The 22,857-nt window shown below is 33.6% G+C and overlaps 1 protein-coding gene across 1 annotated transcript in view; it reads right to left on the bottom strand.

Annotated features, from left to right (window-relative positions):
• ACAP2 (ArfGAP with coiled-coil, ankyrin repeat and PH domains 2) overlaps positions 1–22,857 on the bottom strand; it is a 126,842-nt gene that overhangs the window by 67,268 nt on the left and 36,717 nt on the right. Inside the window, 3 exon segments of the mRNA XM_032481663.1 lie at positions 4,457–4,510; positions 5,310–5,429; positions 13,965–14,022. Coding sequence (XP_032337554.1) covers positions 4,457–4,510; positions 5,310–5,429; positions 13,965–14,022 — 232 coding nt within the window.

Below are 22,857 nucleotides of genomic sequence, written 5' to 3'. Positions count from 1 at the left end.
ACTCTGTTGTTTCATACAAAAGTGTATTGGCTGTCCAAAGAAAGAGTTTTGCCTTAAGTTTACAAATTAAAAGTAGAATTCAAAAAGTTTAGGAGAAACAGTTTTGAACTTGCAGATGTTTAGTGCTAGTTATTGCCTTTAAAAGACAGCCTGGTTTTCTGCAATCTGATGATCTTATTTTAAGCAATCTTTGATATTTTTGACAATTAACATGTATTAACAATCTTTATGGATTCAAAGTGCTGGAAACAAGAGGCTGAGAATGAGTCATTAAGGAGCCAGTGCTATAATCTGAATCCACAAAGAGAATTATTAAAAGTGGGTAGAAGGGGTTTAGCAGGCAGAACAACTTGCACGTATATCTGCAGAAACCTTCATAATTATTTGATTTTAAATCCCTTCAATTTAGCCCAGAAAATTTAAGTATTATACGTGTTGATGAAAGAAAAGGAAGAGCAGTTCCATCTAATGAGTGATTGCTCCTTTAAAGTACAATTTAAAGAGATGGAATTATTTAAATTCTAATTGTAAATGATAAAGAAGCTCCTGTCAATCAGGAGCAAAGGGCAATAAATACTCATCTGCCTTTCACTAATATGTCTACCTTTGCAGACAAAGTTCTCATCAATGACAATGGCCAAGAATTTGAAAAGATCATCACTTTTTAAAGCTTAATCAGGAACTGCTTGAAACCATTTCATATGTTAAGATCCATTTTTTAAAAAATTATATTCACAGAAGCTAGCTTAAGTTCCTCATTAAAATATTTTTAAAATATATGGAAGTGTTACACACATCCACTACATTGTTTCTTCCCTAACACTATGTTTTATTTTAACATAATTCTATAAAATGTAAAATATTTATTAATAATTTAACATAATGCCATAAAAAGGAAATTTAAACACTTTTCTACCAACACCGATAGGACAAGACACCCTTATATCCCTCTGGAGTTTTCTCCAGTGTTCCACACAAATATGACCATCAGTTTCTATCTGTGCCATGAGATGAGAACAGCTGGGAAGCACTGAACTGTTAAATTCTCACTACCTAAAACCATCTGTTGAGCAAATCAATGGATAGCTGTAATACAGAAAACCAAACATAGAAAAAACTAAACAAAAAGGATGACATTTTCACAGAATTTATGCACCAATTCACTTTAAAGCTTCATTCAGCAAATAATCAAATAAATATACCAAGTTCCTTATACCAATGGACTTCATTAAAAGTGTTTATATTCTTGTTATAGATAGCTGCTAGTAACTTTTAAAGTATGACAGCCATATATGTTAGGCTTTTTAAAAAATTATAAGAAGTATATAGCTTATGAGGTACCACAATTTTAGTAAACTTTTACAAAATTTATAATAGAGTTTCATGACACTGCAAAAGCAGCATATGTCCCTAGTTCTTGAAGATTTGCTCTCAAAAATATTATATATTATATTATAAAAGAATCCAAATAATTTATTTTTTAAATGACTAGATAATCTAAACCCAATCTATATTCTATTTTACTTGACTAATAATCCAAGTGGTTCTACTATTTCAAACATTTATTTAACCCACAAAGTTATTCATAAATATCACCTTTTGAACATCCAAACCCTCTTATTCTGATACAAACTAATACTCCAAGACTTAAGTGTTATGAGCTCTGCTATAGAATGTAAAGCAGATTCTAGAGTTTATTACCTTCTAGAAAGCAATCTGTCTTATTCTATAAAGCCTCCTTTCTGCTATAATGCTATGTAATTAAAATTTCATTGTACAGAATGCTACCAAAATAAAGCATTTTATATAACTAGGCTTTTCCCACATTTTAACAAATGGCTCTGAGATCATATTTAAATCTTATAATCTTATAATAATGCTTTATAATATTAGAATTTTTATAATTAAAAGTCATCTAGCAAAGTCCCTTCATTATACAGAGGTAAAGCACAAAGCTTAGAAAAATTAAATGACTTCTGCAGGATAGTACTGCAAGTACTGGCGATATAACAGTAAACAAGGTATGTGTCATCCTCATCTTTAATCTAGTTGAAGTGAGGTATACAATGTTACGATGGGAGAAGAAACTTTGCCACACATATAAGAATTCTGACACAGGCCACTCATATTGGGAAAAATTAAGAGAAAAGTATTCATTCACAAGAAACAAAAGGGCCAAGTAAAGCAGACAGCCCAGCAACTATAAAAGGAAAGAAAATTAAAACAAAGTAAACCAAGGTCTCACAATTTCATACTTATACGTATTAGTAGGAAAAGTTCTGAGAAGTTGTAAAAAGGAATTTGGGAATAAAATTATAAAGGCACTGAAGATCCAGGTGTAATATCAAAGAGTCCTCTCTCTCCCTCAAAAATCCAGAAATATACCCACACACTTACAGTCAATTAATCTTCAACAAAGGAGGTAAGACTATATAATGGAGAAAAGACAGCCTCTTCAGTAAGTGGTGTTGGGAAAGCTGGACAGCTGCATGTAAATCAATGAAGTTATTTAGGACACTCTCTGACACCATACATAAAAATAAATTCAAAATGGCTTAAAGATTTAAACATAAGATAAGACACTAGAAAACCTAGAAGAAATAATTGGCAAAACATTCTCTGACATAAATCTCAGCAATGTTCTCCTAGGGCAGTCTACCAAGGCAATAGAAATAAAGCAAAAATAAACAAGTGGGCACAAGGAACTATATTCAATGCACAGGAAACTATACTCAAGATCTTGTAATAACTTAGGATTAAAAAGAATATGAAAACAAATATATGTATGACTGAAGCATTATGCTGTATACCAGAAATTGATACAACATTGTAGACTGACTGTACTTCAATAAAATATATATATACAAAAATAAATAAACAAATGGGACCTAATTAAATTATAAGCTTTTGCACACTAAAGCAAACCATAAACAAAACAAAAAGACAACCTATGGAATGGGAGAAAATATTTGCAAACAATGCAACTGATAAGAGCTTAATTTCCAGAATATACAAATAGCTCATACAAGTCAACAACAACAACAAAATCAATCCAAAAATGGGCCAAAGACCTAAACAAACATCTCTCCAATGAAGACATACAAATGGCCAACAGGCACATTAAAAGATGCTCAATATCGCTAATTATCAGACAAATGCAAATCAAAACTACAATGAGGTATCACCTCTCACCAGCCAGAATGGCCATCATTAAAAAGTCCACAAACGATAAATGCTGGAGAGAATGTGGAGAAAAGGGAACCCTCCTACACTGCTGGTGGGAATGTAGTTTGGTGCAGCCATTATGGAAAACAGTATGGAGATTCCTCAAAAAACTAAGAACACACTTACCATATAATCCAGCAATTTCATTCTTGGGTATATATCCAGAGGGAACTCTAATTTGAAAAGATATACGCACCCCAATGTTCACAGCAGCATTATTTACAACAGCTTCTATGTCTATCTCAAGACATAGAAGCAACCTAAATGTCCATCAACAAATGACTGGATAAAGAAATTGTGCTACACACACACACACACACACACACACACACACACACACACACACACACAAGAATACTACTCAGCCATGAAAAAGAATGTAATAATGCCATTTACGGCAATACGGATGGACCTGGGGATTGTCATATTAAGTGAAGTATGCCACAAGGAGAAAGAAAAACACCATATGATATCATTTATATGTGGAATCTTTAAAAATGACACAAAATGAACTATTTACAAAACAGAAAAGGATTCACAGACATACAGAACAAGCTTATGGTTGGGGGGAGGGGTAGAAGGATAAACTGGGTGTTTGGGATTTGCAGATACTAACTACTATATACAAAATAGACAATAAGGTCCTACTGTATATACTGTATAGCATATTCAATAACTTGTAATAGCTTGTAATGAAAAAAATACGTAAAGGAATATATACGTATAACTGAATCACTATGCTATACACCAGAAACTAACATGTTATAATACTTCAATTTTAAAAAAGGCAAAAAAAAAAAAAAGATTTGCTCTCAAATCTTAAACACATATATAAACAGCTCAAAGAATACAGCAGTCTTTAACAGTGGCAATTGATTAGAGAAAGGGGATATATTTGTATCTTAAAAGAAACAGCCATATATAGAATGATGACTTGTACTTCTTCTTGAAATAATTGCTTAAAACCTTACAAAGGCACAACTTACAGGAAAAAACTAACTTTTATGAGTATGTGCATCATTGATATTAAAGTTCACTATTATAGAATGGGAAATAACATGTATGTATTTCTCTCTCACACATACACACACATTTTAGATTCACCCAATTAAAAAGTTGATAAATCAAAGTCAGAAAATTCCAATTTAAGAAATTTTATAAAATATTGTCACTAAAGAAAAGTACTAAAACATGAACATGGTCACAGTAACACCCACTTACTGACACTTACTGTATGAAAATTTATCATTTCTTGAAGACTGTCAGAAAACTTGGTCAAACTTGTCTATGAGAAAGAAACCAAAAGAAAGCCAAGTCATTTAACATACACTAAAACAGGCCACAAAAATGCTATTTCAGCATTTCTGACAGAAAGATCAAGTTACATTGTAAACAATAACATTTATTTCCAAGAACAGCCTCACTACCTCATGGGCACACTCTGCAGAGAGGTCAAGTCTACATGTAGTAACACAAAGCCCTAGAACAAAGAATTAGACTGCCCTATCAATACTTCTATACTAACAAACTGAAATGGCATATATAAACCTAAAGGTAAAACTGAGTGTATCAAGACTTCCCAGTTAGGCATCTGTAGATCAAATAATCATCAAATTACACCCAGTTCTTTCACCAGTTGTTATTCCTCATAAAAGAAATATAGCACCACATAGTATAGCAAGGGTAGATCTAAGCTAACCCAGCACAGCTAGTTGACCAGACCTTTCCAATGCAGCCCCCAATAAGGAGTTAGGTACTATTCTTACATTAATGTTCTCTACTTGCCCCTATAAGCAGCTACTAGTAAGCATGATCCTACTCTCCCTGCTCAGGTCCTCTTGAAGATGCTTCATCTTACGTAGCACCAAGTACAGTACTCTTGCTTACTTAATATTCACAATGCAAATCAACCATCAACTTCTAACTATTCTAGAAAACAGGATTATATAAGACAGCACCAACTGGTGATAGCTTTTCCACTTCTAATTTTAAGGCCCACTATCACTGTTAATAAGGCAAATGGATGTATAATTCTTTAACATCTTGTTGCAGTTATCATTTAAACCAATTTTAATAATACTAACCTCAACTACAGCATCATTGCTAGAATACTGTGCCAGGTCTCGAATCCCATTCATGAACTGTTTATTTGCAACACAAAAGGCTTTTCCAGTATCAATCATCGCAATACAAAGCTTCACAAGCTGAAAAAGAAAAACATTGTATCACTGAAAATAATTTTACAAATTACTTAGTTGAACAAGTGTTAGCAGTTACCACATGAGTTAGCCTAGTTAAGATAAATTACGGTCATCAATAAACCCAAAATAGACTAATTGAAAATTGTTCCTTTTTTCCTCTTGGTTAGAAAGTAAATTCATGGGACAGCTGTACCAAAAAAGTTGATCTTCCAGGTAGAGGCTGTCTAATAACAACAACAACAACAAATCATTTTATCAAGTTAAATTCAATCTCACAAATAAACTCCACAAAAATGTTTAAAGCATGTCTTACAAGTAAAAAAAAAAAAAAAAAAAAAAGAATAAAGAAGGAAAAAAGTGAAACTTTAGGCTGAGCAAGAAATATAATTTTTAAAAATCTTTAAAAAAAAAAAAACTGTGATATGCTGGAGGAAAGGGAAGTAAACTGGTATGGTGGGTTAGTCATGCCGGTCATCAGACTAACAAAGCAAATGTCTGAATTGATTAATCAACCATATTTCTCCAATGTCTACCATTCTAGGCACTGCACTAAGTCTTACAACTGAGCTTTTCTCTCTCTCTTTCATCTTTCTCTTCTTCCCCTTTCATTCCTGTTTTCCCTCTCTTTTTTTCTGTTACTTCTTTCTCTCACACAGACACAGAACATTTTCTTTAATCAAACAAAATCTTGGGTGAAAGTCAAACATAAACAAGATAAAAATTGAGGTGTTCCAGATGAAGAAGAAGAGGGTAATGAGGGGGTGGGAAAAGGGACCATCAAGAAGAGGATAAAGAGCCCAGAAAAACTTAGAAAACACCCAAAGGGTCTTGGGAGTATAATTTAAACTGTTACCCTAGAACCTGGATCAACAAAAGTGAAAACCTTAATAATCTGTTCTAATTCTAATAATTAGACAAGCAGATAAATTCTATATAGCACAACTGCTATGTTCATCAAAACCATACAAGAGGAAACAGAGGAAGAACATCTAAGCAGGACTGTCGCGATCAAGGAAGGATTCCTGGAAAGATAACACTTGAGAAAAGCCTTGAAGACCAATAGGAATTGGCCAACCAGTTACGGGTAATTAAGAAGACACTACTCCAGGAAAAGCATGTGCTAAGGCCCAGAAGCTTAGAGGGGAGGGCAAACCAGAGGCACTCAGTAGCTTAGTGCAGTGTGAAAATGTATACAAGGGCCAAATCAGGAAAACTCTTGTGCACAATGCTAAGGTGTTCACATTTTACATAAAAGGAATCGGGAAACAACAAAGACATTAAATGAGTGAGCTGACCAGAGTTCCATTTTAGAATAATGATCTAAAAGAAGAAAAAATAAAGACAAGGAAGAATAAAGGAGATTAGACTAAAAACCACATGACCCTGAATTTAAGCAGTAAGCAGGAAGAGAAGAGAGACAACAAATTAAAAAAATTAGTTGAGCACCTGTGTACAGTTATGTAGCGTCCTACTAAAGGGAAAAGTAGGGGCTGAAATCCAGCCTGAGCTCTGCTTGTTGAGGGCTACATCTGCCACAAGATGCTAATTTGCACCAAGACACTACACTGTCCAGCAAAGACTTGTTTTGACAACACTGGGCCCATGAGGTAGACCTGAGTAAGATGGGTCTGTGAAATAAGCCAAGTGGAAAATCTATCAAATCCAAGTGAAAATAAATGTTTAAAACTCAAAAAAGAGAAGAGTGCTGTAGATACAGACACAGGAGTCATCAACAAATAAACGTAAGTGTCAGCGCTACGGTGCTATAGCCTAGACAAAAAGCAGAGGTCAGAGTGTGTAGAGTGAGGACCTCACAAAGGCGGCTGAAGAGGAAGAGGGAAAGGTAGGAGGTAAAAGCAAGAGATAACTTCATCAAAGTCAAGAAAAAATAAAGTATCAGAAGATAGATGACTAACAGTTGAACATCCATAAAGGTCAAGTTTTAAAAACACTTAAAAAACCGTCTACTGAGTTTGGTGACAAATAATCACAAGCATCCCTGGCAAGAATAATTTTAAGAGAAACTGAGGGGCTGTAGCCAGATTACAGCAAGTTACAAACTGCTAGATGAAGAAGACATAATGATAGCTCAATTACTTCCCAACATACATTCTATGGAATATCCCCCAGGAACATTCTGTACCAAAATAAGAATTCTGTGATCAAATTAAGTCTAGGAAACTCAGATTAAACAGATTTCTTAATTTTCTTTATTTCTTTTAAGAGCTTTTGATATATTAATGTGTGCTGTGAATTCTAGGCATAATATGCAGCATTTCTCAAAAACACTTGACATGGAATTCTCTTTAGAGGAAGCATTCTCATAGGACCAATGTTCCTCAAAACCCACTATGAGAAATGCTGGCAGAGACTAGTCTTTCAGTTTGCTATTTGCAAAAAAAAAATCAGATATCTTTAAAAATCAGAAAAACTAATTCTAAAACATGCAAGAAGAACAGGAGGAAAAATTGAAAAAGAATAAGAGGTAGGGATATTGGCCTTTTATGTTATTAAAATATACAGGTGTAGTAACTAAAGGTCTGGTAATGGATGTGAATAGACAAATTGGTCAATGGAAGAGAATAGAGTCAAAAACAGATACAAATATGCAATACTTCAGTAAAGTAACACTCCAGCCAGTGTGGGTAAAAAAAAAATATCCAATATATAACACAGGGACCATGGATAGCCAACTAAAGGGGAAAAAATAAAGAAACTAAATTGTATTCTAAACCTCCAAATTAATTTCAGATGGAATAAATATTTAAACATAAAATATTACATCAAAAACTAAGAGGAAACAGGTTTTATAATCTCAAAGTAGAAAAAGGCTTCCTGAGAAGGATGCAAAACTCAAAAGCCATAGACGAAACTGATCAATTCAAATACATAACAACTAAACATTTATACAAGGGGAAAAAAAATTAAGTCAAAAAACAAATGACAATGTTGGTAAACAATATTAGCAACAAATTGCAAGAGACTAATTTCCCTGGTGTAAGAAAGGGTATACAGCTCATCATTGAAAATCCAACCAGCCACTAGAAAAAACGATTGACAGACATATACAGTTAATTCCCAGAAAAGGTAATTCAAATATACCTAATGCTCATGAAAAGAAATTCAATTTCACTCATAATAAAAGAAATGTAAATTACTATTTTTAACAGAACAGCCAAAGTCAAAAAGTATGATTACATGCTGTTTTAGAGAAGGTAGGTATAGGGGAACAGGCACTCTCACCCACTGCTGGTGGGAGTATGAATTGGTACAATTTCTATGGAAGGCAACTTAGCAAGAGCCATTAAAAATTTTAAACACACATACCCTCTAACCTAGTGATTTCACTTTTACAAATCATACATATAGAAATCATACAGACATATTCACACATAAAGTACATGACACACATATAAAGTCATTTATTGAAGCTGCAATAAAACACTGGTAGTAATTTAAGTGTCTATCAATAGGCAACTGGATAAATAAATTATGATATATCCATAAAATGAAATATAATCAGCCATTAAAAGGAATAAGGCAGCTCTATAATTAATGACAAGGAATAAAATCTAAACTATATACTTTAAAAAAGCAAAATTAGGATAATGCTAATATTTTTGTTGGGGTGGGGAGATAAGAGTACAAAATACATATAATCTCTTATATGCTAAAAAAACCTTCTGGAAGGACAGACAAGAAACTAGTTCAGTGTTCTCCTCTAGAAGACAGATTACAAGATGGCTAATTTTTCACTGGGTACACTTTTGCACGTTTGAATTTTGTACAGCATGGGTGGTATTTGCTTATTCAACAAATTAAATAATTCAAAAATAATTAAATTGAAAATTTCCAGAAAAACAGAAAAAGAGAGCTTGTTATAGTATAACATCATGGTTAAAAACAGAGGTTTCTAGGCTCAGTTAGCTTAGGTTCAAATCCTTCTGCCATACTTAACACTCTAAAGTGATTCTGAGTGACCTTCACCTCAAGAAGCTTCTTCTATATGATATGATAACGATGGCACTAAATGATATAAGGTTACTATAAAAGATAATGCACATAAAGATCCTAGCACAAACTGTTACTGGCACATGATGATTACTCAGTGAAGATTTGCAATTCCTTGTCAGAAGTGAGATTCTCTTTTGTTTTCATTCAAGAGAAATAAACATTTTTGTCTACTTAAAGAGGTGGTAGAGAAGGGAAAGAGAAATACCGAAAGCAAAGTTCTAACAAGTTAAGAGTTTGGGACTGCATAGGAAAAGGGATATTTCTGTCACTCAAATGGGGGGTCGGGAATTGAATAAGGACAGACTGTTGAGTTTCTAGATTAAAAACAAGAAATAAAAGGGTTTCCACCAAAAGGAAGGAAGAGTCAAGGTCCCTCTACTAAGAATGAAGAAAAAGGTGGTAAGTCTTTAGAAAACAGTTACATATAAGGGCTGCTAAAGACAGTAAGATAACCTGATTAAATCTTGCAAAAATTGCTTCACATCAAGAATTCCTGGAATGGGTAGTTCCACCAATTGGTTTCAGCAATTGTGTACCTTCTTCTGCAGGGCTTTACAGCCCAGATATGGGTCAGAGAATACAGATGGTTAGACAAATATTGTCAGAATTCTACAGGTCTTATGGAAGGAAAATGAAGGTCTCCAGAAGAGAAATGATGATGTAATAAAATTAAGAGTAGACTGGAAGGGTTCACAGCAGTATTATTCATAATAGCTGAAAAGAGGAAACAACCCAAATACCCAATGAATGAATGAACAAAATATGGTACATGCATTCATATTATTCAGTCATAAAAAAGGAAATACTGAAAGATGTTACAACATAGACGGATAAACCTTAAAAATATTATGCTAAGTGAAAGAAGCCAGTCACAAAAAGCCAAATATTGTATGAGTCTATTTATATGAAATGTCCAGAATTGGCAAATCCAGAGACAGAAAGTAAATTCATAGTTGCCAGAGGATGTAGGGAGAAGGAAATTGGAAGTGACTGCTAACGTGTGCAGAGTTTCTTTTTAGGATAATGGGAATGTTGTGGAAGTAAGCAGTGAAAAGAGTTGCATAACACTGTGAATATACTAAAACCACTGAATTGTACACTTTTAAAATGCTGGGTTTTATGTTAGGTGAATTTTATCTCGATAAAAAAATTCCCAAAAAAGTATACTAAAAAAGAAGTGAATATAAAAGGGATCTGAAATATTGGAAGTGGATAGACTGAAAGATTAGAGATCTACATACGCTTTGAAAAACAGAAACAGGAGGAGTGAAGATGAGAACTGGAAAGACTGGAGACTCACGTCAGAAAGGAAGAGATCATGAGCATTCCAGTTTCAGAGATTACGATTCTGAGTGATGAGGCAGAGCATTTGGCCAAGAAAACAGGTATCAGAATTAGAATAGAGGTCACTATCACAGGAGATGGGAAGAAAATGAAACTGTCATATAGCTGAGCCACATATACACTGCGGGTATTCAGGAGGAAGGACTGTCTTGGTGATATATACTTTGCCAGCTATCAAATCCTTATTAGATGACAGTGATGACAGATATAACTGAATGATAACAAGCCTACAAAGAGGGAAGGTTTTTAACTAAGAGTAAAATGAGGGCTTTTCCACCTTTAAAGACAAACTCTCTTCAAGGATCTCTATTAGTCTGTTGAAGACATACCATCATCATTAACATTTATTTAGAACTTACCATGTGCCAAAGTACTTAACATGGATTAACACATTTTATTCACATAGATATTCTTATTTTCTCCATTTTGGGGATGAAGAAACTGAGACACGGTCAGGTTTAGGAAATTTGCCCAAGGCCATCCAGCTTAGTAAGTGGTAAAGACCAGTTCAAATACGGACAGCCTTGCTCCAGGCTTTGAGCTCTTAACTACTACACTATGCTACAAAATAAAAAATACAATATTATAGTAATTTAAATGGAAGTACAATATTAAAATGTAAGAAATGTAAAAAATGCAAGAAATAATGAAATACATGAAAAAGAATTGAAGTTTGGTAGTGTTTGAGTTGATATTTAAAGAATATTTGCTTAACAAACAAGGAGCAAGCATTCCGGTGACAAGATACAGATATTTCATCGTGATGCTCTATGATGCTGCCAATGCCAGAATACCAGGCAGAATGGATAAATAATTGGACCTAGTAAAATAATGCCAATCATGAAGCATTAGTCACCAGAAAAAGTGTATACTGGTAGCATACATTACAAGCAAAATAAATATAAGCTAAGTCATCAAGCTAGTTAAACCTGTTGCTGGCATGATTTGCAATATTACAGGTAAACTTGCCCTGCATGAAGTTATGAAATCAGTATAGTCTTAGGCAACCCCTCCCCTCAACACCACCACTTTCAGTAACAAACACTTCTTGCTCCTCTCAGACTCTCTTCTCTAATTGTAACTCCTCATAATTCTAAAGTAAAAATGATCAACAATAGCTTAAGAATTTGGGAAAGGTACATTATATAAAGGGTCAAGATCTCAAATTAGAGAAATATAAAAGTAACTATGGAAGCTCTATTTGGGTGGAAGATGATATTTTTCAAAGATGTCAAAGTTTCCATAATGACTTTAGTAGCCTTTCGGGTGATACAGACTCTAGAAAGCATTTAGAATTCTTAGTACTGAATGCAAATACTCTGATAACTTGCTTTAGATTTGAATCTTTTGGTTTTACGACCAGTCTCCCAACCACAACCAAATGATATAAAGGAAAAAAAAAATTGCTGCTCATAAAAGCAAAATTATTAACAAAAATGCTGTTAGTGGATTCTGTTTAGATATTTTAATTTTTGAGGTCTCCTCAACACAAAGTACTGTTTGGTTTAGACACAGTTCTACCCAAAGAGAATAGATATCCTTATTGTGTCACTCTGTAATTCTTTAAAAGGTCTTGTCCTTCTATATACTCTCTTATAAATCTACCAGAAAATCAAAACTACATCTTCTGTTGGCTACCTCAATGGTTTAACTTGTTTAAAAAAATCCTTAAAAACAAATGTTAATACCTTAGGGTAAAATAATAGTAACAACAGCAATAACAATAATCCCATACATCTAATTTTCAACAGAATATAAAGTATTTGAAAATAATATTCTTTAAAATACTATCCTCACCAAAAATTGTAACATTAGTTTTAAAACACACTTGCCTGGAAGCTTGCTAGGGTCCCTCAGAAAAATTCCAACTGGCATGTACTCCCCCAGCATGGATCCAGAAGTATAGTGGTGCACAAGTAGAGCACAGAACTAAGAACAAAACACATGGGTTCTAACCTGGTTCTGCCTTTTCTGACTCTGTGATTTGAGGCAAGTCTTCTTTGCTTCCAGGGCTTTGGTATCCTTGTCTATAAAGTGGGAATAGTACCTCTGTCCTACCTACCTCACAGGATTACTGCAAAATTCCAAAAACATACTATATATCAAAGTGCTCTGAAAACTACAGTCACTACACAAAAATAATTTATCACTAAACATTTTCTAAAATTTTGTTTTGTTTTACGTATACAACTAATACTACTCCTTTACATAGTTTCTAAATATTTACATTATGTACAAATATTTCATGATTTCAAAACATTTGGAAATCATCTGTCTAATTAATGTATCTTATATCCTTGCTACTCAAAATGCACTCTGTGGAACAACAGCATTGGTTATCACCTAAAATGTGGTTAGAAATACAGAATCTGAGATACTGAGACTTTCTGAATCAGGATCTCTATTTTTCATCAGCTAAGAGCCCCAGGTATTCCTAAGCACAGTAAGGTCTGAGGAGCATTGCTTTACATAACAATTCCATTCACAATAATAATCATATAAATAAGAAATTATTTTCAGAAAAGGTATTTCAAATATACAAATCTGATTTATCTCCAGAAATTTTAAGAGCGACACTTCACTGAACAATGGTTACCAGAAGCCATGTCTTACTCATTCCCATATTTCTTCCTGTTACACAGCAGATAACACTTCTTGGGTATAGGCAAAAAAAAAAAAAAAAATTATCAATAATTAATACAAAAGATAGGAATCAATGTACATCTACCCTTGCATAGAATATGACCATTTAATATCAATTATTAAATATATATTCAACATTTCTGGGATTATCTTTAAAAAATGGAATGAGTATATAAAATTTTATATTTGAACATGGCCACACCCAAATCTATAAATAAAAGTGGTCAGGTTATGTATGAAATCCATTAAGCATCGAAAAAGATAAACTGCAATTTTCTGATGGAGATGGAAACAAACTTCCAACAATATAAAAGACGTCTAGTCAGACATGGTTTAAATTCCTGTTCTGGGACTTATATTAAATTTTCAACAAATTACTTAATGTCTCTAGCCTCAACTTCCTCATATGCAAAATCAGGATAACATTCCCGCATTTACCCTCATAGAGATAAAAGAAGTCACGTGAACCATCTACGATTATAGGCACAAATCACTACAGAAAACAAGAATTAATGTTCAAGGTGAAGTAAAATTTACCTTATCAAGTTTCAGTTCCAATTCTGCCACATCGCCTTCTACTTCTTCCAAAGCAGCCCTAAGAAAATTAAATATAAAGTTATTTTGTGTTTAAATGTATACTTTACTCTTGAAAAATAACTCCAAGTGAAAAAAAAGATATGAATGCTTAAAAATTACACTTCACATAAAGTAATAACTACCTGAGAATGAAGTAGGAATATTTCATAATTATGCAGCACAACAAATAATACAGTTACTGTTCAAGGTAACGAGAGAACACATTAGGCTAATTTACTCAAAGCATTCATATTATTCAAATTAATAACACTAATTAGAACTATTAAGCATATGTTTTTAAAAACGAGTAAGAAATCTTAAAAATTGAGCCTTACAACTCGGATTTGTACTCAACAAAGTAGCTGCAACCAAACAGCAAAGCATCCTTGGAAACCAAAAAGAAAGGCTTTTAGTTTTAGAAATAGTTCAGAAAGATATTATTACCCTTGTGTAACACACCATTTTGTTTCCAATGTATTTTTAAGAAATCAGCAGATGCTCTTTCTTGTCAGAGGAATGATAAAATGATAACACTAAGCAGTACTTGATACTCCCTGTAGGGCAACATTCTAAAACTAGAAAGTTGGAACAAAACAGCTGCAACTAAAACTTTTTAAGGATAACAAGATTTTATACCTATGAGTAAAAAATGCTATTCATCTCCTTTAAGCCATCCATCTATTCCATTTTCAGATAACTACTTGATAACTAGCAATTTCACAATAGCTATTTTCTAATCAACCAAAATTTGTTTCAATTGAATAACATGGGGAACTACCTACCCAAAAAGCTATTTTGAACTCTGGGTAAGAAATTCTCAATTAGTTAAGAAGGGAAAAACAGCTAAGATATAAGCTCTATTCCCAAAACTACCCACTTAACCTCTGTGTGACCTCTTCAATAATCATTTTTATCAGCTTGCAGCTCTACCTCTCTACCCAGTTACATTTATTGAAAAAACTGTTTTTAATCTCCAAAAAAAGAAAATTATAAATTATTCTCTAAAGAGATGACTATTCCATAAATGAGAGACTCTAGCATACAGTTCAAAAAAACAAGAGGTGCTATACTTCCACAGCACAGAAATAGAAATCCTTCTCCCCTAACTAAAAGTCTGTCATTTCCTTCAACACTGTTTTCCAAACTACACATTGTTTCCTTAGTCTGGAAAATATTTCCCCTTCACATTAATCCTCATTCTCTTCACCTGTCTATGTGCTACTCATCATTTAAAGCTTAATTCACAAAAGAAAACAAATATATTAGTACAAGGATATCCATTGTTTGTTAACAGATTGGAAACCTATATGTCCAGCAAAAAGAAATAATGTAAATAAATGATGGTATATCCATCCCATTATGTGAGGCAGCAGGTTTCTAAATGAGAGTGATCTATATCTACTGAGATGAAAACATGTACATTATAGACTATCATATGGGGGAAAAAACAAGTTACAAAATTATAGACAGTGTGAGTCCAGTTTGGGGTGGGGGTATACACATAAGAAAAAATCCAGAAGCATATTTACCACCTGCTAATTATAGTAAAGAATGAAGTTATGTTCATGCATAACTGAAAAATTGTGCTCTACACTGGAATTTGACACAACATTGTAAAATGACTGTAAGTCAATAAAAAAAATGTTAAAAAAAAAAAAAAGAATGAAGTCTGGAGAGTATAAAGTAAAAATAGAGATTTATACTTTTTACTACTTATACTTCTAGATTGTTTCAGTATTTTCAATGACTATATGTTTTTAAATAATTTTAAAAGCTAATAAAGGGGGAAAAGAAATAAGTTCAGACATCACCTTCTCAGGAGGTAGGTCCTCTTGGAACCTTTTCCCTACCCACTCAGGCTGGATTACATACAGCACCTCTAGCATATCTCTATTACGGTCCACTTCTCTCACTAGCCTAAGCTCCCACAGCTGTACAGACACTCAAAATGTTTGCTGGGTCAAGAAAGAAACACCACAATTATTTACTCTGTCAGAAACTTTCTTCATTTATACTTTTAACCTTCATTTAATTTAGCTTGACTCAACCTTCAACTTCAAAAAAATTAGTTGAAATGACTAGTTTAAAATTTGATTTATCATTGGTTTCTACTGAATATATTGTTTGACAGAAACTTCATGTACATTCTTCGATCTTATTTCAATGTCAAATTCTACTAATTTATGAAACACTTTTAAACACCATTTTTTTAAAGAGAGCTGAGAGTTCATGTACCAAAATAAGAGGGAAAATGTGTTTTGTCTATCATTTTAAGATAAAACACTTTGTAATCACATATTCAAAGAATCTGAAATTTTATCAGGGAGGTTCTTCAATTCAACATCTCACCTTCTCTTAAAAAAAAAACAAAAAACAAAAAACAACTCTGTCCTTGATCACCTACAATGTGAGTGAAAATTTGTAGCAATAAGTAAGTTGCTAGTGTCTAAGGCAGCCTGGTTAAATGCTGAATATTCCTTAGTATAAAAAGAAAAGTATATAGAAACAGCACGGTCTCGGTTCAAACTCTGCCCTACCACTCACTTACCTAAGCCTAAGGTATTTTATCTAAGTTTTCTCATCTGTAAACTGACTAAAGAAATACCTATTTAAAAGAGTTGTAAAGGTTAAATGAGGGACTGCCCATATCACTGACTCTAATATATATGCACTACGACACAAGGAACACAATCAACGAGGGCTTCTTTCCGTTCTCTTCCCTGCATTTTGAGGTGGGTTCTGCCTCCCTACCTCTTCTATTCATGAATGCAAGAGAACCATCCTGGAATACATGTTTAATATGTAAATGAATAAGTAAAACAATCCACACAACAATCCTTCAAATATTGGAAGATGGATATTATTCCTTTCTCAAATATTTATTGAGCATATAATTTTTACAAATGTTCAAGGCATCAAAGAGGACAATATTATAGACTCCTACTCTCCATAGCTTAAAATTAAATGTTTTAATTATTAAAGTTACACACACATTAACATTGAAAGAAAACACATGATTAAATAGCAAGATAAGAAAAACATAAAATAATGTTAAAAGACGGCAAAATAAAGGGGAAAGAAACAGAAGACAGTCAACAAAATCCCACAGGATTAGTATGAGCAGGGTTAGTATGAGCAGGAGTCAGCAAATGACAGCCTGTCAGGCAAGTCAGGCCCATAGCCTGTTTTTGCACAGTCCATGAACTAAAAATTGTTTTTATACTTTTAGATGGTTGAAAGAAATCAAAAGGAGAATAATGTTTGATGATACATGAAAATTACATGAAAATCAAATTCCTGTGTCCATCGATAAAGTTTTATGGAAACACAATCAAGCTCATCCATTTACATTTTGTCTAAGTCAGCTTTCACGCTCTCATGACAGAGTTGAGTAGCTGGAAGAAAGACCATATGGCCTACAAAGCTTAAAATATTTACTACTATCTGGCCCTTTATGGGAAAAGTTTACTGGCTCCTTATTATGAATACCAAATATTAACATAGATGAAAATACTTTTTCATATATGAATTACATACAAGAAAATAATCTTTAGGACTCAGCTCTGGTTGGTTATACCCTAAGAAGTGGAGTAAGTCCAGATTTCAGGGAAAGAACCACTTTATTTTTAATAATAACATCTTTATTCTTTTATCTATTTATGCATCACAGTTTTTCATAATCAGCTCTAAAATAGTTAACCAAAAATAAAAACATAAAACTGGAACAGGAAAAAATCTAGCAGCAAGTATTAACACTGAGACACTTCTAATCACATGGTGATCACTTTTGGCTACAAATTAAATGAAGCTCTATGAAAAGCACAAAAATAGAACTCTCCCCATCAGGATAATTGCATACTCCTAGAAGAAATAAACTTTTAAACCACTGTCTTTATAAGATTATCCATAAACATGGTAAGCTAAATAATATGTGTAACATGAGCATTACATTTTCTTTATAAAAGAAAAATATTTGAAAGAAACAGGAAGTGTGATAAAGAATTATTCTACCATCCACTTGAGATGCTTTAAAAAAAAACTGCTTCTACTTCAACTTTGGCAAAATGCTTAAAATGGAATTGATAATCTAAGACTAGGTCACAGGACGATGCAATCTAAAATGCAACTATAGGATATTCAAGATCACTTATAAGCACATAAACATGCTTAAATCTTTAAAGATGGATGTGAGGCTCTAAGTCATAACTACCTCCTAAAGAATTATGAAAGAGATCAAATAAATACTCAAACTATAATGTACAGATTTTGAAACTAACACCTATGTTCCTTGTTTTATGTAATAGATGCATTCCTTGAAGTCACATATAAATGGAATAACCATTTAAACACTCAGAGGAGTTGCCTATATGACTATCATGACCTACCATCCCCAACCAACTCTTTCAGCTCAGCAGTTTTATCCACTGTGGGCACTGCTGGGCTATTCTTTATAAAGAAAGGACAATGACAGGATCAGGGATAGCCCACTGACCCAAGAGCAGCCCTATAACTCGACAACTGGCAAAGCTAGATGACCAAAACTCCCCATATAATGAGATGCTTCCTCTGGGTTATTGACCAGAGAACACAGAGAGTACACACCCTGGAAACCTGCTTTTGAAAAAGAGAAATCCTTCAACAGATCATTTTTTGTTTTGGTTTGGTTTTGGTTGGGGCAGGGGGTAGTAATTAGGTTTATTTATTTTTTAAGTGGAGGCACTGGGGACTGAACCCAGAACCTTGTGCATGCTATGTATGCACTCTACCACTGAGCTATACCCTCCCCCCTAATTTTGTAATGTGAATAGCCACATCTTATTTTGTTCAGTAAGTTCTGAGACCTTTATAGTTGAGACTCTGTAACATCTTTTTATATTGAGAGACAATGGAATGGGGTTTTAAAAAAACTTCCTGTTTTGAATCCGTATTTCACTTCTTACTAGCCATGTAATATTGAATAACTTTTTTGTGTTTCGATTCAGTTTAGGAAACACAGATAACAATAACAGTATCTCCTATAGAGATGTATGACATTAAATTTTAAAATACATATAAAAACCTTAGCACAGTGCCTGATAGTAAGTAAGCAATTAATATCAGCTATAATTATCTATAGTTTCAAAATATACAATCTCTTTTCATGTTCATTTTACAGGGCAAAAAGGGAAGAAAACAATAAGATTAAGTTATCACATACTTCCAACAAGAATTTAAAGTGGTTTAAAAGGAAGCAAAAAAAAAGTTACAATCAGCCTATGATCAGAAGATAAAACAGCACGTCCAAACTGCTTTAAGAGAAAACACTTCAACACCTTTGTTCTCTTACAAAAATTATATGTCAAATACACACTGGAGTCTTCTAATTTCTTCATAACTTCAATCTAGCCACAGGGCTATATATGATAAAGTATTATTAAAAATCCACTAGGTTTTCCAGGGTTATCAAGGTCGATTCTGTCTGACTCCTTTAAGAGACTACAAACAGAGGAGAACCAACACTGCAACCAGCACCACAGGGAGTGAAGGCTCTGAATGTATATTTATTACACAATAATAAGCCACTTTTAAATTAAAAGGACATTCTCCAAATATTATGTTAGAAATGTTGTAACTGTTCCTATTCGCTCAGATTGGTCTACTAATACTAAGCAAATCTGGTAAGATCCAATCCTATGATAGAAAATAAAATAGTGGAAAGACAGACTAGAAATGGAAACCAAAATTTTAGTCTCTCTACCCTGAAAAGATCATTTAATCTCTTCAGACCTCAGTTCTCTCATCCATAAAAAGTGAGGAATGGACTGGACCATCCTTAATATCACTTCCAGACCATCACATTCTATTATTCTGGAATAAGCATTCAAAGGAAAACTAGAACCTGGATTCGATTATCTTATCTCAAGCAAGATTTCTTTCAGGCCTGCACTTGTGCTTTCAACAGTTAGAGAAAAAAAAGAGCATATAAGCCCTGAAAAGCCTCATCAAATTTGTATTATTAAGTTTCATTCGTCCCTTTCAAAAGTCTCCTCTACATACTTCTTAAAAGACAAGATGATGAACATAGGTGAAAATAGTGAATTTTTTTTAGGTTTTTTTGTTCAGCTTAACATTTCAGGGGAAAAATTACATCTTCTGTCCACACATTCTTAGTGAGCTCCATTACATTTCATTTTTAAAGATTATAAACATTATTTTGCCATTTCTCAGAGAAAAAAAGGAACTTTTTTAAAAGGTTGTTAAAGGAACATGTACCTCCCTCCTCTCCTCTCAAGTTCTCCCCTGTCGATACACAGCATCCCAAGTAAAATCACTGGGGCCAGAGTGCAATGGAAAAGGCAACCAAACTACACCCCAAGGTCCAGATGCAACCTCTAGGTCCAAGTGAATGAACACCACACTCTCAAGTCATTACTAAGGTGTCAATAACCCTATGAGTCAAAGGTCATCATAAAAAAAGGTAACTGTTAAAATATTATCCGGATCATCTTACATAGAAAATAGGGGGTGGGAGAAGGGGAGATGTTCAGGATCTTCCGATGCTAGGGCTCCAGATTCCCTTCTTAACAGAAGTGTGGTTTCAGTAGTCACTCCCAGAATTTGCTCTGCATAAAAGATAGGAACTACACACAAAGTTATTTTTTTACCATGTGCAGTGGCAAATATTCACTATTTACAGGCAACTAGTCTAAGGAAATACTAGTAATGTTTTATTTTGATCAGATAGGAAATTATTTTATATGTTTCCCTCACAAAAAATCAATACTAGTTTAGAAAGCTGTTATTTCCATTTCACCCTTCTCCTCTAACAGACTGAATTTCTTGTCCAGGTATTTAGCACATTCAAGCAAGTGAAATGGCACTATAATTACAGTAGGAGTTAACAGCTTTCTACTGTGCCACAGAAGAAAGTGGTGGAAGAAGAGATTACCTATCTATTATGTTGGGATCACTAAGTGATACATGACTGGTTAACAGTCTCTTCCAGTTTTCACAATGGAGGATGTAAAGCTAGAATGAAAGCATCTAAAGAAGGGTAAAGTCACTTCCATGAGAGCAAAAAAAGAGGATTAAGGAAAAAAAAATCCTATAAATTTACAGACTATATAATGTTGCCTTCAACTGGGCCCAAATAAATAAAAGCTTAAGATGAAAAGTATTTCTGTTTTGAAATCACAAAAAACTCAGCCAGGTCTACTTAAAGAAAAATCTTTTTTAAGTTGACTTTGTACAAAGTTAATCCAGTCCCAAGAACTTTTATCACTGTAGTAGATTTTGACATAATAGGAAGATAAAGCAGTTACTATTACTGTTTAGAGGACTAAAATCAAATGTTCGATCAAAGCAGTTAAACTGCAATGCTTTCCATAGCAGTGAAGTGTCACAGGCAATACCTGTAGGGAGAAGAAGCTCTGTAACCTTCATGGTTCATACTAGAGGGGAGAGATTTCCGTGAGAAAAGAACACTGTGTCTAATAATACTGTCAGGATGACCAAGGATTTCAAATAAGATGAGACTATCAGCAGACTCAAAATGAGAGAAAGAAGCAAGATGCTAGGACATCTAAGATGAGGCCCAGATTGTCAAACATAAGCAGAGACCTGCCATACTCCCCCTTTCATGGCTGTTTCCCAATTACCCTTTTCAGGAACTGGAAGTGGTACTTAAGTAACTGGATATCCTGCAAATCAGAGCAGATATGTAAGGTAACTACATATTGGGCCTTCCTCTCCATGACACATCAGAGACAGTTGGACAAATCACATCAATTATTTTTCCAGATTCCTCCATTACAAAAAAATTCACTTTAATACATAATGACCATAAATTTTCCTTACATCTTCATTGTGTTTTACAATTAGCATGGCACCTTTGTTACATTAAGACTGTAAAATAGTAATAGGAAATTATAAACAGAAAAAAATATTAAGAGGAAATAAGCAACAACCCTAGAATCTTGAATTGGAAGAAACCTTAGCAAGCTGCTGAAATGTCAGAATGGTTTAATGAAAGTAGAGCAGCTGTATTTAGAACAGCATTTCTCATAGTATTTTATCTCCACTAAAGCTCTACAATTTTACAAGATCTGTAAACAGGATGCAGAAGAATACAAATTTAAAAGCCTAATAAATAGGCTCAGGGTTAAGATGATGTTCACGCTATAAATAATCTTTGGATAGTAAACTTGTGACACTGAAGCTCCTTCAACTCCTCAGTGGAATAAGCACCTCACCACCACTACATCCTCCACAAAGCGCCCTATGCTCACTTCAAACAGAGCACTTGTCACTTAAAATGATAATTTAATTATTGGTCTAGATGCTAAACTCAGAGGCCTTGAGCAGAGACTATGATTCCTTTAGCTATATATCCCTAGTTCCATTAGCTACCAAGTAAAACATCTGTTTACAAGATGGATAGATAGATGTAGCATTTAAAACAATTATGTAATCTGGGCCCAGGGCCACTCATGATGATTATTCCTGCATCTCAGTGTGCATGTTTTTATGTGTAAATTTCCAATTTCAATTCCAATTCCAGACTTTAGTTATTATAAACTGCCATGACCTCTCCAGTCTAACATAGGTGTTACTTTAAAAGTCTTCAGAGAAAATAAAAGAAAAAAAGAACATAAATAATTGCATAAACCTCAAAACTAGATTTACAATAAAATAACAAAAAAGGGTTCTTTCCACATACAAGGATGAGTCTATATGCCTTTATCAAACTACTATGGTACCTATGAATTCTTTTAAGGTTGAGAGAAATAAGATTTTTTTAAAAATAAATAATACTCTAAAATGTAGAGTAATATAGAATCTGGAAGGTGGCTTAAACTAAAGAGGATTTCTTCAT

This window comes from Camelus ferus, chromosome 1 (genome assembly GCF_009834535.1).
Source record: "Camelus ferus isolate YT-003-E chromosome 1, BCGSAC_Cfer_1.0, whole genome shotgun sequence".
Lineage (NCBI taxonomy): Eukaryota > Metazoa > Chordata > Mammalia > Artiodactyla > Camelidae > Camelus > Camelus ferus.
Note: the sequence above shows the minus strand (reverse complement) of the source record. Positions and strands in the feature narration are given on the sequence as shown.